General features: G+C 43.3%; 1 protein-coding gene and 1 non-coding gene across 3 annotated transcripts; one reads left to right on the top strand and one right to left on the bottom strand.

Annotated features, from left to right (window-relative positions):
- Positions 1-3,015: 3,015 nt before the first annotated feature.
- On the bottom strand, positions 3,016-26,255 carry Pctp (phosphatidylcholine transfer protein). 2 transcript variants are annotated; one of them, XM_020179512.2, is made up of 6 exons: positions 25,952-26,255; positions 12,104-12,221; positions 9,114-9,193; positions 6,594-6,765; positions 5,687-5,754; positions 3,016-4,249 (listed from the first exon to the last, which is right to left on the bottom strand). In XM_020179512.2, exons 1-6 carry the CDS (start codon positions 26,090-26,092, stop codon positions 4,184-4,186), a joined length of 645 nt encoding a protein of 214 aa, XP_020035101.2. In that variant the 5' UTR covers positions 26,093-26,255; the 3' UTR covers positions 3,016-4,183. The 2 variants fall into 2 exon arrangements, with proteins under 2 accessions (XP_020035101.2, XP_020035103.2); XM_020179514.2 differs by lacking the exon at positions 5,687-5,754.
- On the top strand, positions 23,203-23,305 carry LOC141414286 (U6 spliceosomal RNA). Its single transcript, XR_012439348.1, has one exon. It is a non-coding gene; the product is annotated as a U6 spliceosomal RNA (small nuclear RNA).
- Positions 26,256-26,902: the final 647 nt, after the last annotated feature.

Genomic DNA, 26,902 nt, shown 5'->3' with positions numbered 1-26,902 from the left:
CTGTTCCCGTCATGTGGCGTACCCTTCCCCCAGGGCTGTGTACCGCAGTGTCTAGGATAGCGTTTTCTGACATGGCTCCGAGTGGTGCCCTCTCCTCCCTGGTATTCACTGCCTGGTAATGATGCCCTCCTCTGGACGTGAGCTGATCTAGTAATTTGCTTCTCTATTATTATAGCTGTTAGTGCACAAATTTCATGTTCTCTATTCCCTAGTGGAAGAATTCATTCCACCTTTATGTTCTCTGCTGCCTAGCATTGAACTTGTGTATCATATAGAAAACTCACATGGCTACCACCTAGTTGCTCTACCATGGACTTTATACCAAGAGCATCCATAGATTCTGGAGGATTTCAGGTTGAGGTGTGACCTGATAAGATTTATGCATTCTTAACAGCCACTTATTTTTCTCCATGGCTCCCCAATGTCTCCAATGTTCCTCCCAATACAATCATGGGGAACCCTCCAGGGTGTTTTAAACCTTGTTACTTTGAATCCTCTCCACTTCAGGCAATCCGTCTCCTCTTCTCTCGTGAAATGGAGCATCTGTTATGTATATCCAAATAGGCAGACATGCATGCATGCTTATAAATAGATTAGCAAAATCAGTCCTTTATCTGAAGCCCTCCATTTGATTGGTTCTGAACTCTGTGACCCAAACAAAATATTTCTTTCTTCTTAAGTGAAAAAATATTCTTCCTTAGAGCTGGAGATGAATACAGAAAAAGGAACTTTGGAGAAAATGGACCTGCTTACATTTTTCTATGCCTTTCTTTTTTTCTCTCTCACTCCTAACATCACTCTCTCTGACAGGCTGCATGACACAGTCAAGCTTAAGAGGATGTGTTGTCAACCAGTATGGGCCAGGAGAGAGCCCCATTTAAGAATGGGCTACTCTCGGTCTTCCTGAGTGGAGGGGATTCAAAGTAATAAGGAAGCACCTTTGAGGGCTCCGCAGGGTTGCACTGGAAGGACCACTGAAGATGTGACTGACTCTGCTGCCTGAGGGTTTTGTGCGATTGATTCTTCTGTTTGAAACAATTTTCTACCTCCTCCTTCCTCCAGCCAATTCCAGTATGTTCTTCCCTGTCCTTAACCTTGGTTAGGGTCCATTGTTTCAGCAACCTCTATTTGCCCTTTCTGAGCCCTCCCCACCCATCAACAGCTTGTGTCTGCCTCATTAGGTCATAAGATCTTTGAGGGAAGTCACCAAGTCTGTTCCATTCATTCCAGGAGCCACCCTGCCTGTCATCCTGCCAGATGACATGAGCCTTTTGAGAAATATCTATAAGTGATTAAATATCTCCATGCTTTTAAAAATAATTATCTGAGCCAAATGGGTGGAGTTATCAGACATGTGAGAACCCAATGGGCTCTTCCCATTTGTCTTTTCCAAACCCAGCTGGAAAGCAAAGAGGTGAGAAGGGCAGGCATTGTGGATGGGGATCCTGAGGGAGGAATCCCAGTCAGATAGCTAGGCCAAGATTCTTGCTGTGAAACAGGAACACTGTCAAGGGAAGTAAGCCTCTCCTGGAACTCCTCAGTTCCAATGTGGTCATTAACTTTGAGTTGTTATGCAGGGTGAATAATTCACCTGGGAAAAAACTTAGCCTCCACAGTAGGGCTACTTTTGCCATTAAATTTCAACTGAAATCCTGACTAAGCTTGGCTGGACTCAGTCCACATTGTGCCATTTCTATAACATCCAGTATAACCCATAGTCACACCAGTAAAGCCACTGCTTCTCATGGTAGGACCTTGATATTTTCAAGAAAGGATTGATGGGAACCTAGGGAATCTAGAATCATTTGACTTGAATCAATGGGGAAAGAGCTAAGGTGGACTAACTTGTGGGTTTGTGACATTTGGACAATCTTCTCTAAATCAGTTATTCACTTGGTTATCACTTGAATGACTATTGCATACTATCCTTGTGATAAGGAATCAAAGTGCACAAACTACTTAATTCCAAAAACTTGAATGTCTACTCAGTGATACAGATACAGGAAGATGTAAGCTCAACAATGTGCTAGAGGAATGACAGTATATTTTAACTTCCAAATTCTGAATGATACATTTTGCCACTGTCAGAAGGCATACCCTAAAAAAAGGAGTTGAGCCATTTTTTTGTTTTGTTTTGTTTTTTTGCTTTGCACCTCTGGCACCTGCTATAGCAGGTTCAAAGAACTCAGAGTTTCTCAATTCCTCCACATTTCATATTTCAATGTTGTATAGGACTGTCACTCTAAATAAGCAAGCCAAAAAAGTCATAATTCTTCAAATTATAGCAAATTTGCTACCTTTTTTTCCTAAGTGCCTTACCTAAAAATTTGGTATTGCTAGTACTCTCAGTGTCCTTCACAAATAATTGAATGTTGTTTAAGAAATGGCTCGAGTGACACCATTTCATGTCAATTTTCTGTTAAGACTATAATCTTAATGCTTTCATTTCAAAAAATCTATACTTAAGATTTCAACTTATCTTCTATAACATGAACTATTGAAATTTAGTTGATCTAAAATTAAATTCCAGCTGCATTACTAATGACATTTTAATGATAAATTAATGAGGTATTAGCTTATTTGCATAATTCTATCCATATGCCCATAATGACTAGAACATGGGTAGGTATATGCTAGGAAGAATCTGCATTGTGGGTTAGCACAAGACCTATTAGAAAGAAATGCTGTCTTTTCTGTATTATTATTATTATTCCTTTGCTTGTTATGAATCTGGGAATATACAGGCCTATCTGTTGCTGTTAGCAGCAATTCTACCACCAAATGCAAACCAACTATCAAAGATAAATTGAAGAACACAGCTGAATTTTAATCTGAATTTGAGCCCCTGTATTAATCCCTACCTGAAGCCACCTATACCTAGCCTTGCATGTCAGTGAGCTCAAAGTTCTTTGTGTGTGTGTGTTCAAGTGTATGAGTTAGGTTGGGCATCAGTTGTAAACCAGAGACCTAACTAATTCATTCTTGCAAAAAGAAAAGAGCAGGAAGAAAGCAATACACAAGAAAAGCATAAGTCACTCTGTGTTTATTAATTATGGAACACACCTTTCTTCCCAGAAAGAAATCACACGGTCTGAGGAATTTAACAATTGCCTCCCTTTGGCTTTACATCCTGAATTGCTACATCTGTTCATCAAGGTCTGGTACCATTACACATAGTGATTAAAATTTTTCCCTGAGATCATCGAGGCTGTGCCTTTGGACACAGAGTATCTTTCCCTACCAAAATTCAGGAGAAAACATAGAACAGTATAAGTCCTTTTGGTGGCAGAAGAGGTAGAATTCCTGAGGAAAATTTTACCTGGCTATAAACTATTATTGTCCCTTCAACATCTTCAAAATGTTCTGGAAGGGAAACTGAAGCATCAAGAACAAAGATGCCTGTGCACAGCACAGCACTATGATATGTCTATGACTTTCTTTTGCTCACAGACAGGCACTCTATCATGGTGCTGTGTGTGAAACATCTTCTTAATGCCTCAGTAAAACGCAGAGCTACAGAGGTACAGACAAATTTCCCCAGTGGCGAATGGCAAAGAGGGAAACCTTGATGTGGATGATGGGAAAAATGGTATCACGTCATGTGCTCAGTAGGCCTGCGATGCTTCTCAAGCAGTCCGCTCTCATAGCAGCTGACCCTCCACAGGAGGCACAGGGTAAGACTTACTGGATTCTCACCTCAAACCCCAGCCTATTCAATCCGCAAAGCATAAGGTGAGTGGACAGCAGTCTCCAGTGTCGACTCTGAACCAAGGGAAACTGTCAGCAGCCCTCCTGGGTTGAAGACAGCACATTCTTGAAAGATGTCAGCTGGCCAGGAGTGGTCACTCTTAACATTTTGTTGTCTTTCCTCCACCCACTATGGAATGCTTATGTTCCCTATTGAGGACTTCCCTATTTGAAAATAAGCAAGCAAAGGTTTCCCTAATCTGCCGCTATCCCGTACTATTCAATAGAAGAAGGCAGCCTGGCTGGCGGGGTAGGCACAAATGGGAGAAGAGGCAGGTGGATGAGCCAGGCTTCAGGCAAACACACTTTGGGATACATGCTAGAGGGCCTGCAGGCCTCTGAGAATGGAAATATGAAAAGAAGGCTAAGCATCAAGGGATTGTGGCACTTCCAGTAACATCATTTCATGATGCAAGAGTCCGGATGATTCTCTTTCTTAGGATTTTTTGAGGTAGTTCTGACAGGCTTTTGCTGTGTCTTTCAAAAAGTTTGGGACTCCATTCTGCAAAGGAAAAGAGACTGTCATTTTTATGTCCTCCCAGCAATCACTCCTAGTTTTTTGGGATGGGACAAAAGGTAAACAAAGATGGCCTTGGGCATAAGGAAAAGGCAATAGGGCCCCTGATCTGACTTCAACACAATGTTGTCATAGATAATGAGGAAAGGCAAGACCCCAAGCATAGGTAAGAGTGATCTGCAGAGGTCAGGTGTGGTGGCTCATGCCTATAATCCCAGTTACTCAGGAGGCACAGATTATGGCTTGTGGCCAGCTCAGCCAAAAAAAAGTTAGCAAGATCTTATTTTTTTAAAAAAAAAACCCTAGGTGTGGTAATACACATCCAATCCCAGCTACTCCAGAGATGGAAGTAGGAGGACCAAGGTCTGAGCTTGGACAAAAGTGTGAGACCCTGTCTGAGAAATAAAGTAAAGCAAAAAAAAAAAACAAAAAACAAATAGGCTATGGGCATGACTCAATTGGCAGAGCACCTGACTAGCAAGCCTGAAGCCCTGAGTTCAAACCCCAGTACCACCACATACACAAAAAAGCAGAGAAACAATTATTGTTGAATAACATTCCCTTATATTTTGACTTACGCTAACAAAAAGCAAAGTTCTTTCTAGGACATCATTTCTTGAAAAGAAAAAGAAAACACAGGAATTGGGATTGGGCTAAACTGCTTGATTCTTCCAAAGAAGTGAGAGAAAGGACTTGCTTTGTACAATTAGAAAATGCTAAGAATTTGGAGTCAACACTATTATTTAGTTCAGCATTGTGCAAGATTTTTTCCCAATTCCTGCTGTGTGAAGTAGGGAATATGTACCTCCATTATTAAAGAAGCAAGAAATTCATGGTTCCCCTGAATAAAACAAGAAAGTCAACAGTAGCACCAGGATTTAAAATCACATCTGGGAAGTTTTGCTCTTCTGAGTTTGCTCAGCCCTTTTGTCAGAACTGTGCAAGAAAGCTGAATGGGTCTGTGGTGCTAGGATCATTGGCAGATTCTAGCGATCTGGGCCACCACTGCAGTTCCCTGTCCACATAGAAGAACAAACAACAAAACTGGAGGCTTCCTTCAGGCCTGGACATGTCTGGCTGTCTCCATGCCAGGACTGTCCATAAGCAGATACTAGGTCCCATGGCACTATTGTTTCTACAGGGAGCAGTCTGTTGTCCTGAGGTTCCAGAGAGTGATCCTGGCAGGGTCTGGGGCCACTAGCAAGGAGTGGCTGGCATTCCAAGCTAAGGATTCTTTGTCTTTTGTTCTAGCCTCCATCCTGGGTATTGGCAAGTCCAGCCAACCCGGAGTCACTCAAGCAAGCTCTTCATAAAAGAGCCTCATTACGCCGGGGACAATGCATCTCTTCAGCCTGACAGCTCTGTGGGCTAAGTCAACATTTGTCAAACACACTTCCTCACTCCCACCTCCTGGGATCTCACCTTGGCCGCCCAGTTAATGAGCCAGGACGGAATTTGGCCACCCGGGTTATCGAAGTAATACATGAAAACTAGAGGGGAGAAGAAAGGACAATTCAGAAAGGAGAAAAACACTGGAAAAGTGCAACAAAACCACTACAAACTTTGTATCTTCAGAAAGCAGAGGAAGGTAGCTATATTCCCAACCTTTCCTCCACTGACTTACCCTGAAGCATATTTATAGATAAGCATTTTTAAAAACATGGTGATAGGCATATTTTGCTGCTATTTATTAAACACCTGGCAAGTGCTAGACATTTGAATATAGCCTCTCATTTAATTATCCTAAAAACTCTAAAGAAACTGGCAAAATTAACCCCATTTTATAAATGATGAAAATGGAGACTCATGAAAGTTAGGTGACCATCAAGTTGACAGACCTAATAAGCATCAAAACTATGGTTCAGATTTTGCCTAAGACACAGGCCACAGTCATTGCAGTACAGCAGGTGGCCATATGCCCTGCTCTCTGCCCACACTGTCCTCCCTCAGGCTGGAACTCAACTCAGAGTGTCTTTGTGCTGATCAGAGCTACCTCCTGCCCTCTTGCAGCTCCCAGGCCCAGCCTAGATATCCACAGGAACAGCCAGAAGTGACTTTCTTTGAATGTTGTTTTGAATGCTCTCATTTCATCTACACAAGGCAAAAGTCAGTAAAGAATGGATTGGTTCGATTGAAACACTCACCTCAGGCTCTAGCCACGTTGGGGGAGGTGTATTGGTCTTCTGCAAGTGCTGTTCCCTGGTCTGCTTTGCCTGGTGTTACCTACTGCCCTCCAGGGTTAAGCTTTGTGCACTTAACACACCTCCTCAGCAGCCTGGCCTTCAGGAGGGGCCCTGCAGGTCATGCTGACCTGTGCCCCAGGCCTTACCTTTGCTCCCCTTCTTGCCATCACTCTCAATTGCCAGGCTCTGTTTGTACTGCTTCACTCGGATCACACCCGACTTCTCAGGAAACTGAGGCATAGAGATGCTCTGTGCCAGGACCACATGAATCTTCCGTCCTTCTACATCCAGGTCTTGCCGCTGCCGGACATAGACATACTGGACGACCAGTCAAGGCATGACATCAATGCCAGCATTTCAGATGGGCAGGAGGGAAGGTGCACAAGCCACACAAGCCAAAGAGTTGGTTCTGTACCTCTGGCTTGGCGTTTGCTCCCTTCTATTGCTTCTGCACTTACCTGCCCTATCCGCCTACCTTGCACAACCTTGTGAGATTGTGAAGTCTCATAGGAGTCTCTTTTGATCACATGATTACCTGCTGTGAATGACTCCCTGATGCTTTTAATTATGCAAGAAAACCATTCCTCTTTTCTCTAAGAAGGAACTAGCAGAGGGCAGAGGACTGGTCACATATTAGCTATTTGATTCTGGGTAAGATATTTGACTTCTCTGAGATTCAATTTCCCTGGCTAGGAAAAGGATTGCTACTGGTCACCAGGTAGGCTTGGCGGGGGCATGAGAGAAGGATGGAGCATCATAGCACTCAATAGCAACAGTGTCCTTCCTCTTTGCTCCTTACCCAAAGCTATAGTTACAAACCTTCAGGCACGAAAGCCATCAAGCGACTTCACAGCTAGTGACCATGGGAAGACCTGTGAATGCCTGAGGATTTAGTAGACTCTGTGTTAACACTGGTTCACCAAAAATAATGAAGCCATGTCATTTCCATAAACATTCAAAGAATGTCTATGGCTCTATTCTAGGGGAGACAAATCCTCAGAAACTTTGTGATATGTATCTCCATCTTACAGATGGCAAAATTGAGGCTCAGAGAGATAAAGAAAGTCGCACAAGATCCCATAGCCCAGTTGAACTGAAATAACCAGCTCTGACTCAGATCTGGCTCCAACACCTGCTTACAATGTCACAGCTGGATGATGAGGCTTAAAACTTTAATGAGTTAAATACATTTTCAAATAAGAGACCCTTGGGTTTCACACTAGAAGGAATTAAAAGCCTAAAATAATCGAAAGGACTCTAAGAACAACACCATTTTATTTGCTAATTACAATAACCACAGCCCCTTGCCACCTCAGTGTCTCTATAGCTCTTGCCATCCCCTGTCCCCACAAAGGATGGTCCAGTGCCCTCAGTCTCTTGGGCACTGATCAGGAAGAGGCGATTCTGCCCTGCCCTGGCTCTCTTCTCTTCCCAGCTTTGTACTTTTTCCTCACAGCAAACATTGTCTTCCTCTCTCTACAACTTGCTCAGCTCATGGATGGACATCATCCCTGACACTCCCCTGGAGGAAAAGCTACCCTAAGACATCCACTAAAATTTGGCACAGTGCCTTCAAACCGTTCACAGTTTCAGGGTTCCATATACCCTGTGACACCAGTTCACTGAGGCTCAGAGAAGTAAAGGGCATTTCTAAGGTCAAAAAGCAAACAAGCTGTACTTGCTCAGACAAGACCTGGAATCTTTTGCTCCAAAACAAATGCTCTTTTCTACTGCTTAATTTGCTGTTCTCAATAATTTAACAACCCTGACTGTGGAGACATATATACATACATAAAAACTAAGGAACTCATTATAGGATTATGTGGCATTAAAAAGCCAAGGAAACAGGATTTCAAGAAGACTCAAGTGTCCACCACTAATAATAACTGGTCAGCATGTCACTGTGAGGTCAAGAGAGGTGAGATGATGCCCTGGTGAGGAGTTCTGCCCTCGCAGACAGCTGAACTTGTAGTCTCCTTTGCCACATACTAGCTGTGCGAACCTGGCAGTGCTCTGAATTTCTCTTTGCCTTAGTTTCCATAACTGGGAAATGGGGATGATGACCTGTACCTTGCACTGTTGTTGGCAGGATTAGCGAAAACTGTGAGAAATCTAAGGGATTAAGTTGCCAGCAATTTATTGAAATATAAACCATGTGTATATAAACTAAAAATCTTTGATACTGTGCCTACAGATAAACTCATAAGAAACACACACACACACACTCACTCACTCACACTCTTTCACTCTCAATTATTCAGGAACAAATGAGACACAATGTCAGAGCTAGAAAAGGTATCAGAGATCCTCTATGTCAGTGGCTTCCAGACATTTTATTCCACATGACCTTTTGTTAAAACATGGTAAGTAAGAGACTCTGCTACTGTGACTGAAGAGGATAGCTGAGGGGTTGAACTCTCACCTGGAAAGCACGAGCTGCCTTTCAGTGACCCCAACTAGAGATGCTCCATGAGGTCAGTCTCAGAACACTTTCAAAGGTCTCCAAAAACCACACAAGAAGCAGCAGCTACAGCAGAAACTTCCATGAGATTCAAAGACAATGTTATCCCCACCTGATGGAAAATCAGCGCAAGCCCCTTCATTGAGAAAAGGCAAAGGGGCACAGAGGATGGACAGAGGAACAGTGTGCTTTATAGAAAGGATACATCCCTGTTAGACATGGGAAAAGGGTACTTCACTTCCCAGTATACCACGGTCTCTCCACTGCATTCCTTTTCATAGAGTTCTATAGGAGAACAAAAGAAGTAAATGCATAATGTGTGAAAATAAACCACTAACTCATAAGGTATAGAACAATTCTTAAAAGGTCTTGTAGACTTATTATCACTAAAAGTTTGTTGCCCAGCGATAGGCTAGAGGGCATAAAAACAGCAAAAATAAAAGAACCCAACAAAACGTGTCCAGTGTACAACATAAACAATATTCTGGGATAGAACGCAATGAAACAACATCAGGTATCAAAAAAATATAGCCTGAGGTGTTTTTAATCAGGGTTACCGCCAGATGTCACTAGAGTCCAATAGTTTTGCTTTTGTGTCCTTTATTTCCCATCAAGATTTGACGTCTCACTGCCAGCCTGAGATTGAAGGGGTCACCAGGTGGCACAGTCAGATAGGAAATGAAGGGTCCATGGAGATTAGTGTCCTCCCTAAACAGCTAGAAAGTGGCTGGCTAACTCTGGCTAACCACATGATTCTTGCTTCTCTCCCATGTTTCTTCACACTGTGCCTCAGCTTCAGTGACCAGATTTCCTTAACATTCATTCTCCCATGTGTGCAAACAGCCAACTCTTGGAGACAGACAGCATGCATACCTCCATGTCAGGCTGCACAATGGCCTTCCACCTGACCACCTAAAAGAGCCCAGCAAGTAACCAAGAGAATCCCCAGGGGAGGTGCTCAGTGGAGAGATTTAGTTTTTAAAAGAAAATCTATTAGAGACCATATATGGTGGCTCAATCCTGCAATCCTGGCTTCCTGGGAAGTAGAGATTGGTAGGATCACTGATCAAGGCCAGCCTAGGCAAAACCGTCATGAGACCCTTCTTCAATCAATGGCTGGGCACAGTGGTACACATATGTCATCCCAGCTACGGAGGGAAGCACAAATAGGAGGATCGTGGTCCAGGTCAGCTCGGGCATAAAACAAGACCCTATCTCAGAAATAACCAATATAAAAAGGGATGGGGCATTGGCTCAAGTAGTAGAGCACCTGCCTAGCAAATGCTAGGCCCTGAGTTCAAATCCCAGTACTGCCAAAAAAAAGAAAGAAAGAAAGAAAGAAAGAAAAAAATCCTGTTAGAAGCAGACCACAGATTAAGGAGTTCACCAGTGCATTAGTGCCGCAGGAGGCTAAAGATGGCCCCAAAAGGAAGGGAAGAGTAGACTGCTGTGGCTTTTGCACGCTCAGCATCGATTCCCCCTTTTCCTACCTGTATCTCAACTGTCTTCCAGGGTGTCACCTGTCCCGGGCTTCCCTAACACAGAGTTTAGGCAGGTTAAACAGTGATTTCAGGACTAAGATCACGAGCAAGACATGGCCACAGTGATTAACTGAGGGACAGCAAAGCTGGCCAGAGTCTTAGTTTGCACTCTAGCAAATTTAGGACAAAAGTGCTTCTGTAGGGTTCTTGGGTACTCATAATATCCAGGAAGACCAGAGTAAGGTTAAGAACCTCAGGATTGTTCCAGCAAAGCCTGCTGCTGCTTCCACTGGAGCAGACACCACAGCACAAGTGGCTGATGCCGCATAGCAGGCATCAGAAGCACTGCAACTGCTCTTTGTAAAGTCAGATGACTTTGCCAACATGAAAAGAAAAGGATTTTGCATGCTGCCTGCTTCCTCACGCTGCTCTTTTACAAACTGAAGCCACGGTGCCTCTCATGGGCAGAGCCTGTCTCACACAACTGCACATGGCTGCTAGGGAGACTGGGACAGAGGATCAGCCTGCGAGAGTACCACAATAACCCCTAACTAGGAAAGGTATTCAAGAACACTAAGTTGCCCAAAACCACGACAAATGTCTACAGGAAATGAACAGGTCCTCCACACTGAGCTGCTGAGAGCCAATTCTGCACTCTGGCTGCCCTCATTAGGAAAGTGGGAGTCTCTTTCCTCTGGGATTATTTATGTGGTTAGAATATAAACCTGGATCATCTGGAGGACAGTTTTGCCAAAAAAAAAAGAATCTGCCTGAGAATCAGGTCAACACAGAGGAAACAGTCCAGAGACGGAGAAAGAAACCTGATAATTTTATTTAATTTCCCAAATGCAGCTGTCCTGGAGGCCAGAAGCACCTGCACTTTTCAATACCGCAAAGCAATGCACTCTTTTCTTTACTTAACTATCTCTAGTTGGCTTTTTCTTACTTGCAGCCAGGAGTCCTAACTAAAGACTTCATGTGCCCATCGCTGGCTCTGGAGAGCTGCCCCACTGTGACTGAGACAGCAGAGGCCACTCCCAGCTCTAAGGGTCAGAAGGCCTCCCCTATTTAGTGCCTTTCATAATTCCATCTCTTCCAGGGTAACCTCACCATGTAGCCTGGTGGCCATGCTTGGTCCTTAGGGATCTGGACCCCTCTTCTGACCTTGGGCACTAGGAGTTCTCCACTCCATAGTAGAAAAGCTGGGACAAGGTTTGCTATTCCACCCAACCCAGCAACGGCAAAGCTACCGTAACTTCTGAACAGCTTGCTCTGTGCTTCCCTGTGCCTACCCATGCTGTTCCCTAGACCTAGACCTTTATGCCATCGAGTTACTCATCTCCTCACTGCCTTGCCTCCTCATGTGTATTGCTGCCTGCCCAAAAAAACCTTTAATACCTTTAATATAACTTTAACTTTCCAAAACAAAACTTGAATACCACCTCCTGCAAGAAAACTTCCATGACCAGCATGGTACACGGGATGACAGCACAACTCAACAGGCAGAATGTGCCCCGTTGAGTGGATCCAAGAGTGTATCAGGAGCAAGTGCAGGAAAGAGCAAGGTATATTTCATCCCCCACATTTAAAAAACTTCTGTGCCAAAATTTAAACACAGGCACAACACAGTAGAAATCACATCTGTTCCTTTCTACTAGAATAAACAAGAATAGCTTTGACTTTCTCATGATTTTTTTCAGTGTGTACCACTCACCTTTAACATACTGGTCCCACTGTTTTCTGTAGTCCAAGTCCATGTAGACATCTGCAAGTAGAGCTGGTGAGCAATCCTCCAGAACACCAAAGACTTTGTACTCATAAAGTCCAGTTGGCTGTAAAAACAGAACATGTATGTAGGACCAGTCTATCGGTACCAGAGTTTAGAGAAAACTGAGTTCCTCATTACATGAAAAGCAGCTGAGGAAGAGGTTCATGCTGCACTAAACACTGACCTCCTCTGGGCTCTTGGTGACAGAAAGGGTAAAAGCAGGTGGGATCCATAGTCTCATGTATCTTACCTTCAGCTGCAGGCACTGGTGGTGGGAACAGTGCTAGTCAGGCCATTTAAGTAGGATATAAAAGAAGGTTATGTAATAAATGGTACCTTGGTGGTGGGGGTTATGTCATCAGGTAGGGAAGGAAGGGCTCTAGGACATCTTGTTCTAAATTTCAGAAGGAGCCAGCCCTGGGAAGATGAGGAAAGTCCTCAGATATCCTTCAAGAGCTTGGGGTCTGGAGAACTCTGTATGGGAGAGTGGTAGGAGCTAAAGTTGGAGACTCTCTGGGGGCTGGACCCCTGGTCTTATAAACCAGGGTAAGGAGTAAGGATTTTATTCTGGTTGCTATGGAAAACTAATGGATGGCTTTAGACAGCAGAACAACCAGATCTGTCTAGGAATACACTTTAGGAATGACCACATCCAACTAACATATTGAAAAGACAATTCCTGCTGCAAGATCATAACAAGGAGATGGATTAACAGGCCAGTATAATGGTGATGGAACAGGGAGGTAACAATGGTGATTTATAGATAGAGTTTGGAAGTTATGCCAATAGGAGTTTCTTACAAACTGGCCACGGGAAAGGGGAAAGAAAAAAATAGGCTAACTGAGAACCTTTGCTAGAACAACAGGGTAGGTAGGAATTTTCTTCTCTAACACAGAGGAAAATGGAAAAGAGGTGATCTCTGGGCTAAGGAGGTAGGGAAAAAGTGCATTTTGGGAGAGTTGAGTTTGAGATGCTAATTAGGCATCTAGTGTTTTTTAGGCAGCTAGACTTCTGGGGAGGGATTATATTTTAAATATTTATGGGGCATAATGAAACCCAACGTATTTTAAAAAGTCAAAGCCAAGACAGATAATTTTTCAATTGCTTCTTTTTGACTGTTTATAAAGACCTAAAAAGGGAAGAAACATCTGCTTCGAATCACACTCGTTTCCTTTGTTCAAAAAAAAGGCCATTTCTAGATTCTAAGCACAGGAGAGTTCCCTTGTTTTCGAGTCGAGCCACATCCCTGTCTGTGAGGGGCTGGTCTTGATTTGGCCCCTTCACACATTTCACTCTATACAACCAAGGATTTACAATTCCTGACCCTCATCTTGCTTAAAGGTTTTATTATTAAGAGTAAAGCCATGGCCCTTAGATTAATTTCAATGCAAAAGAAACAAATAACACAAATGAATAAAAATGAAAGTTTTAGATAGGTTTTGCTTCCATGTGCTCTTGCTAGACATTCACGAACAAATCTATCTCCTTGAATCCCACGCTCTCTTCAAGTCAAAGGATAGACACGGTATCTTTTTAGCTTCAGGGGCCTCCAGCTCAGGTGGAAAAACCCAGGGCAAAGCACATCCCAGTTGAGGAGTCCCAGATGCATGTGAAAGTGCCTGGCAAGAAATGGAAAGGGAACTGAAATTGAACCCGTAGGATCTTGCAGCTGTACAAGCAGGTGGCTTTACACCAAGGTTCTCCAGTGATGGAGACACTGCCTTCTCCTGGCTGCCCCCTGAACACATAAGGGAACATGATGGGGAGTTACACGTGCTTACACATTTACACTACCACACACACATTTTCATCAACAGGAAGAGAGGCAATTTAGCAACTTGTTCAAGAATATAGAGGCCCCATTTTCTACACATGCTGAGCAAAAGGGGTACCTACGTGTTAAGATAGTGATCTCCCCTGCCTTACCTGATTTAACTTTGGATATCTGTATAAATTACAACAAACTGTTTCCTTACACTGGGTCCCTTCCCTTCCTGCATGCAGTTACAGCCCTTTGTGACCCCACTCCTATCTGTATCACGGAAAAGAGGAACAGAAAGCCCTCTAGGAAGAGAAAAATAGAAGGGCCCCAATTTGCGTGAATAGAGAAGAATGAACTATTGTGACGACTTCCTTTAAACACCCCCTTCATGGCAGATCTCAGAAAGGCCAGAACTCCAGAGGAACAATCTCGGTAACACCTTTCCTAGTCTATCAATACAACATTCTTTTCCAGTGCTGAATGGCACACCCCAAATTCCTGGATCAAAGCACTTTCTCACTCATGATCTCTTTCTAAATAGGCTTTCATGAAACATACTCATTATTATATCATTTTTTAAAAATAAAGTGCATTTTTAATAATTATAATAAACAATCCATACTGGTTATAAGAAAATTTGAAAAGAATTTTAGGAAGTGACATGTAACCTCACAATCCACCATGACTACTGATAATATTTGAAAACAGTACTTCTTTAAAGAGATTAAGTACTTCTCTATGGGGCCAAATGGAAATAATATGGTATAAACAGCTAGCATCCTTTTTTACAATTGTATTGGTATATGATAGCTATACAATGGGTTTCACTGTGACATTCCCGTATATGCATTATACCCAGGTTTGGTAGATCTTCTCCATTGTTCTCCCTCATACCCCAGACCCCTTCTTAAAATGACTTCAGCAGGTTTTAATGTTCCATATGCACATCTGTATAAAATGTACATCACCTATGTTCACCCTCCTTTATCCTCATTTACCTTTCTCCTCCCACTAGTGCCCTCCCTCTAACATGACCTGTTTTACTTGCCTGTCCTTCATTGGTTAAGTTTCTGCTCACTGAGTAGTGGGGATTCTGTCTTGGTATTTCACCTGGAAATAAATATATCAGTCTAACTCCCTCCACCACTCTTCCTCACCCTGCTCTGTATTGTTCAGCAGTTTTCAGTGTGGTTTATTTTTAACTTATTTAGGCTAAGGAAAGGTCACATGAAACTTAATTATTCTCCAAAGATATATCTATTTCTAAATATTCTTATGCCAATAAATATTTCCAGAATAATCATAAAACACATGGTCCAAAATTCTAATTTTTTCATTAGGAAAGCTTCCTTGCAGATGAATTTAGGGGCAAGTACATTCATGTTTTAGGGTGCTTTATATATCATTATAACCCTCCAGAAAGTTTATACCAAGTGTGTACCCTCATCAACAGAAAGAAGCAGCTTCCCAGGATTGGGCACCAGTGTTTTACAAACAATTTGATATAGAAAAACACAATTCTTAGCTTTATTTGGGCAAAGTTTATACTATTGATGTGTAAGACCTCTTTAAAATTGGAGATGGAAATACTTTGTGATATTTGCATTAGGTTTGTTTTTAATCTTACAAACATTTCAATAAATGACTCTCAATTAGCTTGCTCAAGAGATTCTTGGCTTTTCCTGAAGTTCTTCCCAAAACTACCTTTGAGAATAGCTCAATTTCCTGACCTAGAGCAAAACTTACTGGACACCTTTCTAATGTGCCACTTCAAACTGTGAAAGGATTACGCTGGTGGTAGAGAATTAACCAATACGTGTAGAACACAATTACCAGAAGAAGCAGAAGATTTGGTGTGGTAGACACCTCCTTTCTTTCTTACTAAGAGAACTCTTACGGAATGTGCACAGCTAGTAACTTTTCTAGTCTCCGATGCAGGTAGAGGTAGCCATGTGACACTCTTTCCCTGTTTTGAATGTGGACACAATGTTTGGAGCTCCCAGAACTACTTTGTGAACAAGAGGCAACACATACAAGCAGGCAGAGTAGAAAGACTCAAGGAGTTGTTGGTGTCACTGATCAGCCAAACCAATACCATCAACTGTAGACCTCTGAGCTATTTTTCAGGTTAAGAAAATGAAACCTTTCTTGTCTAAGTCATTGCTAGTTGTTTTCTATTACTTGCAGGTAAAAGCAATCCTAATTGATACAAACGGTCCTTACTGGCAGTGTTGAATTTTACTTGAAACTTGTGATCTCAGAAAACAAGATTAAGAAATCCTCCCCCCTCCTTTTTGGTCATGAAACATCTTCCTGCAAAGAACCCCCCTTCGCCATATGACTTAAGTAGGACTCACAAATGACAAGCACACCCTCCAAATTCCTTTCTCTGCCTCATAAATGATTAGCTGAGAAACCTGTACTGTACCCATTGATCAATCAGGACAAAATGTTAACAAAACTGGTTGAACTCTTCTCCTTCCTTCAGGTCCTGACCTTTGCCCTACCCTAGGTTTGAGCTGTCAGACACCCGCTCCTGAGCACAGGGGCCTCAGGTTCCTGTGTTCTCTGATCTCCAATGATCTCCCATCACACCGCCCTTTCATCCCCCTTCCTGCACACATGCTTCTTCCTAACCTTCTTTACTCCTCTTTATAAAATGAAAATTCATGTGCCTAAGTTTCCAGATGCTTGAAAAACTTGCAAGCAAAGGGCTCTCTCTGCTGAAATAAATTCCTTCCCACACTCCTTGAACTAATCTTTTGGAACAAAAGTCTCATACTAAGCCCAGATTGTTTGTTTCATTTCACATTACTCTAAAGCAGAATGGCAAATCATGCTGGTAAGACTTACGAATATTTACAAAGAAAATGATTATGTATAAATTCATTAACAGTGCAGAAGTACATAAACATTGCTAAAATGCACTGTCAGGGAAGTAAGAGAAGAGATAACAGATACGATGACAGGCATTAAGATGAGGGGGTTAACGTTTAATTTTGCACAGAGACATATGGAACTGCTCATGCCCTTTTACAGGAAGCACGGTCTCTTTTCGCTGAGTAACTCAGGAAACAAAGTACCAGTTTGCAGGGACCCACCAGGTTCTTTGCCCTGAGAAGAGACAGGGGTAGACTTCTACTTGACTTTGCAGCTCCAAATGTGTGTCTGTTGGTGACAGCAGTCACTGTGATAGTCACAGATTGTTTATTTGAAGGAGTTTTTCAATCATTTTGGCATGACGTGAATGCTTTCAATAATATTAGTAATTGTTTTTCTAGCTGGGTTTTGTTTCCAAGCTATATTCATTATCTTACACAATCATTAACAAAGCCCTGTGATGTACACAGAGAAGTTTCTATATCGCCATCTTTATATGAAGAAATGAAGGTTAGAAAAGCTAAACTACTGCCTGAGTCCCACAGCTGGTATCAGGACAGACGGCAGCAATGAGCCTTATCACACCAGCCCCTCCTACTTACAGCAATGTCTCCCGATTTCTCTTTACTTTCCTTGCATGCTTTCTCTGAAAAACTGTTCCAAACCACCAGCTGGTGATTAAGGCAAAGAAGACATATCTCACAGGATTTTATAGCAGGAAGATGCCATTGATCAGTTATGTAAAAGATGTCAATGACATGCCAAGGGTCAAGTGATGACACTGTTGGTGGCGAAGCCTGGATGAGAATTCCTCCTTAAACCAGTGCTCCAGCTCCAGCCCACCCAGGATGGGCCTCCCCCTGAGAGCTCCCCTGAGTCCCCAAACCTAGTGTGTTTGCCCAACAGGCCTCCAAAACAGCCAGAAGAGGTAATTTTTAGATAGCGCTTCTGGAACATTCACAGAAGGACCAAAGGAAAGGCAGGAATGGAGGAAGGATAAATGTTATTATCACTTTCGATGGATTGGGCACTGTGCCAGGTTTCCCACATATTCTTCCTAAGAGTCATCTCATAAACTCTGTAGCCAGAAAAGATAGCATCATCGTACAGCATGGGCTTGGAGTCACAGGCCAGGAAGGGTCCAAGTTCTTCTATCTACTAATCTGCGAAATGAGTGTAGTAAGTGCTTCAACTTCATAGAATGCTCGTTGGGATTGTATTACATGATCCATCTAAAGGTCTGATATGATGATTGCTTTCCACTTGAAGAACTGAGATTCTGAATCATAATATAATCCACATTTCTAGGGGAAATGCATCTATGAAGTACCTGCTTTAAGCCAGGGAATGTGCTTGGTGATGCAGACTCATAATAATCCTGTGAAGTAAAATCATGACCTCCACTTCACAAATGAGAAAATGCAGGCTGGGGAAGGGGGAATTGCATGGCTAGGAGATTTGCTACTGAGATACCATTCTGGATAGCTTATCAGAACAGTTACTTTTCTTAGCACTGGTGATTCAAATGAATTCAAAAAGTTGTGCAATTTGTTTTCAATTGCATTCATAAAGTACTTTGAGAAATACTATTTTACTAGTGCATCTATTTGTCCTAAGAATAAATTTTGAAGGCCTGGTGTGTTGGTTCACGTCTGTAATCCTAGCTTTGTGGGAGATAGAGGTGGATGGACCATGGTTTGAGGCCAACCCAGGCAAAAAGCAAGACCCTATCTCAAAATCAAGCTGCGCATGGTGGTTCATGCCTATAATCCCAGCTACACAGGAGGCAGAAGTAAGAGGATCATGGTCCAATGCTGTTCAGACAAAAAAAACATGAAACTATATGAAAAACAAACTAAAGAAAAAAAGGCTGGGGGTGTAGCTCAAGTGGTAGAGTGCTTGCCTAGTATGCACAAGGTCCTGAGTTTCAACTCAGCAGCACCAAAAATTAAAAGAAAAAAAGCAATTCTGAAAGAGCGGTCATTCTTTTACATAAGAGAAATGTCAATATGTCACCGTGTTGTTTGCAGTTGACCTTTGTAATCCCAAATGGAAATAATCTCCTTTAGATGTATCCCGCTCCCCTCAAATACCTCCTGCCTGACCTGGAGAAAGGTACCACTCCTGCCCTTCAGTTGAAGGTGTTCATCTGCATCTACATCACCAACTCCCTGGCAGCCTTCATGAATTGCCATTTCTCTAGTTCCCTGAATTTAACCTTGACTGTGCACTGACTTTCTCACAGAAGAGCTCATTTCCATTTTTCAGTGGGTCAGGGGGACCCCACTTCCACCCCTCAGTGTAGGTCTGTGGACACTGACCAACTCCAGCTGTTCTGTGGCACATAACAGACTCAGATGGCATTAAATGTAAGAGTTTTCACCAAAGTAAAACAGTGCAAATAGAAGAAATCAACATGAAGGCTGTTACTGATTTTAGTACTTGAGATCTCTCTAAGAACCTGTGGTAGGGTTAATCCCTAAGGATTGCAGATGGCTAAGTAAAATAATAATAGTTAATACCTCCTAAGTACTTACTGAATTCCAGGCACTAAACTGAATATTTTTTACACGGCCTAGCACAATGTTAAAATGAGGTATGGACTGTCAGTAAACCCATTTTTCAGATAAGGAAACTGGGGTTTAAAGACATTCTGAAAAATGTCCAGAAAAGGCAAATTTATAGACACAAGTTCTATAACCACCTCCCGGGACCCCCAGGTGCTAGCTTGCCCTAGTTGTGGATATGGTATTATGCCCAAAGGTCCAAAATGTGAAAGAAGGCCACATGTAGGTGCCTAGCTTTCAGACGTGGTAGCCCTCCCCAATAGCAAATTACAGCTCAGTAAGTGTCCCGAGTTCAATAATTGTGCTGCCAATTATCAAACTGGTAACAGAAGGGTAGGAGGGGGCAGAAGTTCTAGCATTCTGAAGTAAAAGATCGTAAGGATCCAAACTGGAGGGGATGTTGGGGGAAGCTTCTGGTCTGCAGAGGCCAATCTGTTCTTAAGAGTCTGTGCTTCCCTTCTAATGCCACACTTTCTCTCAGCCAGGCCTGGATCCATGCAGTTTCCCAGTCAGTCATCTGGTACTTTGGGAGGTTAACAGCACAGGAAATAGTGGTCCCTGGGCAATGACTGCCTCAGGGCTCCTCACGCAGCCCTCTGAGAAGACGCACCCAAGGGTCAATGCACAGTGGAAGCAGTCTCTCAGGACCCGGCACTTGGAGCCAAACCTTACAAGTCAGTCACCAGTCAGGTTCCTTCAGTCCAACAATTATCTGTCTAGGTCCAAGCTGTAAACCTATGTGTACCAGTTTCAGTCTATGGGCAGGTCCCAGCTATTGCCATAGTAACACAGTCCAAAGCTCCAAGGCCTGGCTGCAGATTACTGGGAATGTTTCCCAAGTGGCCAGAGCCACCCTTCTCAGAGAACTTCTCAGCACTGCTCGGGGGTCACACTCACTCCCAGGGACCACTCATCCAAGCATCAGAAAGAGCCTGTCTTACAATGGGTGGTGATCTGTTTCCATTACTTGTCATCTCTAGGGGACCCTCTTCCCTCCGACCTTACCTCTCAATGTCAGAACCCCCTGAGTGCCATGATAGATGCTCCTTGTATGCCACTGGTTCTCAAAATATGGCAGTATGGTCCCTGGACCAGCAGCTTCAGCATCACTCAGCAATTGGTTAGAAATATAATGGAGAACACACACACATAAACACACACACACACACACACACACACACACACAAACACAGACAACTCTCATGCCCCACACAAGGTCCATCAAGTGAGAGACTTTAGGAATGGGGGTGTGGCTCAAGTAGTAGAGCACTTGTTAAGCAAGTGTGAGGCCCTGAGTTCAAATCCCAGTACAAAGAAGAAAAGGAGAAAAAGGGAGAAGGGAGAAGGGGGAAGGAGGAAAGGAGAGAGAGAAGGAGAAGAAGAAGAAGACACTCTTGGATAGGATCTCAACTCTAAATTTTAACATCGTGTGATTGCAATGCACACTCAAATTTGAGAACAATTCTGCCACATATCATTTTATTCCATCCTCTTAATAATTCTGAAGTGTGTAATTCTACTTCGAGAGGAGTTGCTGAGTGGGAAAGTAACTGGCCAACCTCACCTAGCTAGTAAGTGGTCCTGGACCCTGGCCACTCAACCTCAGCTGCACTCACTCCAGTGCTGTCAGTCTTCTGTCTCTGTCCAGTGAACAAGGCAAGAACAGCCTGGCTCAGGGGCCAGCCCTCAATATTTCTTCTGCCTCAAAAGCCAGCATGCTCATTTGAATTTCCTGGGAAGCTTTAATGTTGTTGTTTAATAACATTTTATTATGAAGAACTTCGAACATACACAATAAATGCAATATCAGAATAACCCAACCATCCATGAAGGCAGGAGCTTCCCAAAAGGACCACAAAAGCCCCAGCCCAGGCAAATTAAATCTGAATACCTAGGGTGGGGCCTGGTGTCATTTTTTTGATGCTCCTCAGGTGACTGAACTGAGCTTCAGCTCTGAGACATACTCTCCACTGTATTTCTCCTCAGATGCTTGCATGATTTAATCTCTTACTTCACTATGTCCTCACCCAAAGGTTGCATCCTGGACTTTTCCAGACTCCCTTACCTGAAGCATATCATGTCATTCAGGCTGCCATCACCCCTGCCATGTCATTGCTTTATCCCACTTTATTTTTTGTAGCATTTTTTACCTAATATTTCATTATATCCTATGGGTCTTATCCATGACTACAGTTGTGTCCAAGCAGCTAATTCACTGAAGTAGCATGTCCATCTCCCGTGTTTACCACATATTCCTCATGTGCGGGAAGGCAGCAGCCCATGGAGGCAGTGGATGGATGATGCTCTCCTCGATGAATCAAGGAAGAAGAGTGGAAAAGAGCTGAGATTTGAACCCAGGACCATCTGACTCCAAAAATATGCTCTTCCAACAGTACCACAAAGCAACCTTGCCCTAGTTTTGCTTAGCCTTCAGAAAGAATGCAGTTTTTGCCTCAGCAAGCTGCGTATTTGGTAGTGAGTTTCTCTAAGTAGATTTGTTCATGGCAGTTACTGTTTACGAGGTCTTACGTGTCTCAATTAACAACTCTGGGTCTCATTTCTATCTGTAAAATAAGAAAACAAGCCCCTTCCTGGTTATCTTCCGATTTGTTTGGACAGGTAAATGAGAATTTTATCAGCATTTTGTAAACTTTAGCATCATGTACAGGTACCTTACTACCATTACGACATGGGGAGGAAAAGTTGTAAAGAAGAAGGTAAAGTAGGCAAAGAAAGAAAGAAGTGAAAGAAAAAGATGATGGTGATGGATGGAATGGTTCAGAAGAAATTTTCTAAGTCTAAAATTTTGTGCTTTAATAAAAAAAAGGAAAACCAAGACCCATATTGGTATGTTGTACATCAAAATTTCCTATTTGTTCAAGAAAGGGATTCAGAATCATTTGTATTTACTCTAGAAAAACATTTTTATTTTTTAATTTAAAATATAAATTGTTAGTTACATTGAAAACTCAAGAGCTTCTGGGCTTATTTTAGTCTTTTTAAACCATGTCATAGTAACCTTGTTACAGCCTCATTTAGACATGATCATAGTTTTGTTTTTTCCACCCTTGTTTTAAGACCTATTAAATAAGGAGCTCCAAGTCACAGTATGGCCTCTACCTGGGTTAACCACCTACGATAGAGTGAGAAGCCCAAGCAAGGGGACATCAACAGTCCCCTGGGTACCACACAGTGGCAAGCAGGATTCTTAACGGCCATCGATCCAACCAATGCTGACAACTTCTTCCTGACTCAGTACCTTCAGGGGAGCAACACTATCTTAGATCCATATTGCATTTAATCCATCGTAGCAAATCAATACAGGCTGAACGAATTATATAAAGACAATAGTCTTTGGTCTCTTTTTGGAGACCTCCAAAAATGAGGAACCTACGCGTCTTAAGGTGGTCCCTTTAGATGTAAAGTGTGCGTGGTGTCAGGAGAAGAGGAGGGCTTTATGGGCAAGAGTACTTGGGACTAAGCCAGTTTACCATTTCTTGGCCATGCGCCTTGGATGTGCCACTCACCCTTCCCTGAACCTTACTGCCTCGTCTGATTAAGGGAGATGGCACAAGTCCATGGGAACAGTGAGATGCATCTGGAAAGGTGAACTGAGAACACATGAGTTTAGCAAGCCCACCAGGTAGCATTTACCTTCTGTACAGAGATGCACAAAGTTTAAGGCTCAAGTCTGGAACCAGATGGATCTTGACCAACCAACTTAACCTTTCCATGCATTCATTTTACTATAGGCAAAAACACTGACAACCACAGTCCCTTCTCAGAATAAGGTCAGTGTGAAGACTGAATAAATCAACAAAGCTTTTAGTGCCTGAATTATTTGGGAGCATATATACTAAAATCGGAATGATATAGAGAAGATTAGCATGGTCCCTGCATAAGGATGACACGCAAATTCCTGCAGAGTTCCATATTTTTTTACACTAAAAAAAAAAAGAAAAAATGCAGTAAGTGTTAGCTATTATGATGACTGTTATTAATTCTGCAATCAACAGAGCCACTGAAAGGGCAGTGATAAGATCACAACCTTTCTCTCAGGTGCTTCATGTGTAAAACACAGGGGAAGAAAGAGGAAGAAGGCCAAGAAACTAATCAAAGTGCTAGATTTCTAGGTGAGGGGCATTAAGAACCCAAAATAATAAAGGCAAAGAAGATAAAGGGGAAGGAAATAAGCCAAATGTCAGATACATCTGAGCAGCTGAATCAATAAAACTTGGCAAATGCTTTGATGTGGCTGGTAGGAAAATGGAATCATCAGAGAGCAAATGCAAAGGTTTTGTCTGAAAACGTTCTTTTTCACACTGAGGTGTTTGCTAAAGTTTCACCAGGAAAATAATTTTTTCCTGTCCTATAGCATAAGCTTCTTGTCCATCTGGCCATAAGCAATGGTCCTGGTACATTCAGAGTTTGTTGAGTGAATAACTACCATTTTTATAGAAACATAAATGTAGCAGAGACACATGTCTCCCTCTGGATGTGTTTGAGTACAATCAGTGGAAACACGAAGTGATTGTTACAAGTTCTTTACATCCTGTAAAGTTGTAAGTCAATATATAAACAAGGCAACCACCAGACTTATGATTACCAGTAGGTCATAAATGCAGTGACCTAGAGTAGAATTTCATATTGAGTGTCAGGTCAGTAATACCAAAATACAACAACATTATACAGAAAAAAAATCACATGTGACACCTTGCCCACTTTCAACATCTGCTTTGTTTTGGGTTTCCCTATTCATTTGTAAGTATCCAAGGTAGTATATTCTCTGCTCCAGAGGGATGGATTATCTTCAAAGAAAATACATATGTTTTTAGAGAGGAAATGTCTTCCTAATACCAGTATTCTCTCTATATTTTTATAGAGTTTCTCTCGGTAATTCTTTATGCAGGGAGCTGTTCTGTGCATTGTAGAGTTATACACAGCTCTCAAAGATATTCCCATAGCTGACAAATTTGACTTGAACTACCTAACAGACTGTGTGAGGAAGCAGGGCAGGGTGTTTGTTCCTGTTCAACAGATGCGCAAACTTTATTGCAAATGTTTGGTTTTAGTTTTAAAACATACAAATACTGTATTTGATTTACACTATTATGCAACTGCCTTAAAAAGCAACCACACGCTCAATATTCACTAGACCATGACCCTTCCAATCCTGCCTCTGCCAGAACTTCACCGGGGGCTGAGGCGTCACCCATCCAGACCTGCATCTTCCACCTGTGAACAAGGCTGAACCAGGTGAGCACTAGGGCTCCTCCCTGCTTTGGCCCTGTTCTGGTCTTCTGCCAGGAAACTTACCTTACCTGCAGGTGCCTTTTAACCTATAGGCCATATAGCTCCTGTCACACAAAGCAACAGGTGACAAGCATCTGCTGATAGGCCCCTGGTGCAATGCCTCCCACTGGATGACTCCCTGCCTCCGGAGGCTTACAATAAAACACTGAGAATTGCTTAATGACCGACTCCATTCCTCCTACACCTTTGTGTAGTTAATCTTCCTGCCAAAATTTTCCAAAATTAACTTATTAAGTGCAACTTAGAAGGAAAGCCAAAAGAAGCAGGTTGCTAAACGATTGGAGAGCATAATAGCTCCCCTCTGAGCAGCTCTGCACATCTGGTCCCTGAGGGCCTGTCTCTTCCACCTGCATCTAAGCCCCAAGATACCACCTGTCCTCCGGCCTCTCACACCCCTTCCACCCACTAGGAAGAGGGGGACTCATGTCCTTTGCAAGCTTGTCCATGGGTCTAGGAATCAGCTGATCCACGTTTTAACCGTAATTTCCTTCTAACAAACTACTTCCGGAGTTGGGCTGTCATCATTCTGAACCCCGAAATCACTGATCACCTGCTGTCCTATCAACTGTTTCCAAATGCTACTGGCTTGTGAAAATTAAAGCTGCATGCCCCAACTGCTGGCGCCCAGTGATCACAGTTTCAAATGCTCAAGGGAACTCTACACAGTGGCTACATGTGGTCGGACCTTATGTTGACACTCCAGAGGACGTGGGACTCATTAGAACCCCATTATAATGATTTTAAAAAGTAACGGCACCACGCCTGATCCGACCATACCCAAATTAGAAAAGTAGCGTCCTGATTCCTAAAAATCTCTCTTTTCCGTGAAAAGCTCTGACGTCAGCGTGCATACCACGCCTCCCTCGTTCCAGCAAAAGTCCAGACCCCAGACCTGCTGGGAGAAGGTGCCTTAAGAGACTTAAATCCCCCTCCTCCATCCATTGGCCATTAGATATAGTCCCTGCCTGTTCCCAGGACTGTTGGGTTATCCGCAAACGGCTTTGAGTAAATAAAATAACCTACAAATTCGGCAGGAGGGCCTGACCTGACCCTGAACTCCAAGAAGCTTCTAACTCCCCGGGATCGTCTCGGAGCAAAGTGACAGAGAAGCCCCATCCCGCGCTGCAGGGGACCTGCGGAGTCCAGCCGGGCCGGGCCGGGCCTGGTCGGGTCGGGTCGGGTCGGGTCCGCGGGGTCCGGTCCGCAACTGCAGCCCGTGCCCAGCGGGCAGGAGGGCCCGATCCCTGCCCTTGTCCAGACAGCTGCCGCTACCTGGTCCAGCAGTCGGTAGATGGTGATGCCCGAGGCCTCCACCAGCAGCTGCCAGTCGGCCCCGGCCAGCGCGGGCTGCTGGAGCTCGGCGCAGGCCTCCCGGAACTGGTCCGCCGCGAAGCCGCTGGGCGCGCGCGCCATCCTTCCGCAGCCGCGGCTCGTCCGCCTGTGGCGCCCGCTGCCCGCAGGCCAGGAGCGGGCTCGGGGGCGGGGTGACAGGTGGGCCCAAGCCCGATTGGCAGGGGACGGAGAAGAAGGCGGGGCTTCGTAAGGGGAGGACCTAAAGTGGGTGGGGCTAAGCAAGGAGTGGGGAGGATGGCAAAGGTAAAAGTAGAGAAAAGTTGGTGTTGATCGGTGTAAAGAAGGAAGGACTAGAGAAGTGGGGAGACTATTGGAAGAGAAAAGAAAAAGAAAGGACTACAGTGATTGATGTCACCTTGGAGACCACCTTATCAGGAGCGCATCCTATACTCCTCCCCACATATGCAAATATGCGTGGGGTCTCTAGTTTTCTGAAGAATATAGATAAGTCTCCCTGAAAGATTTGGGAGAGCACATGAGCAGAGCACAAATGCTTGAAAATCTCAGGGGTCGGATGCTAGAACTGTGTTTTAATATAATTCTCTTCTTTCTATTAAAACATTATTCTGAGAAGCGACCTATGCGATTTGTCAGAAGGCCAAAGAAATCCGTGGCACAAAAACAGTTAAGAAATCTAATTCACAATAGATCTGCAAGGTCATTTGCCACCCTGAAGGGTAAAATATCTGAAAGATATCTTGGTATCCACCCAGGATTTCTGCAGCTTGCATAATTCAGATATTTGTGCAAATAAGGTAGATAGTTTAAACATCAAAACGATGCAATAGTCACATGAGTGCCAATAAACTGTGGATACCCCTGTTTCCTAACCTGTAAAATGGGTCAAGAATTGCGCTACTGTTTAGAGAG

The sequence above is a fragment of the Castor canadensis genome, chromosome 11, assembly GCF_047511655.1.
Source record: "Castor canadensis chromosome 11, mCasCan1.hap1v2, whole genome shotgun sequence".
Lineage (NCBI taxonomy): Eukaryota > Metazoa > Chordata > Mammalia > Rodentia > Castoridae > Castor > Castor canadensis.
The sequence above is the reverse complement of the archived record's forward strand: the minus strand, read 5'-3'. Positions and strand labels throughout refer to the sequence as shown.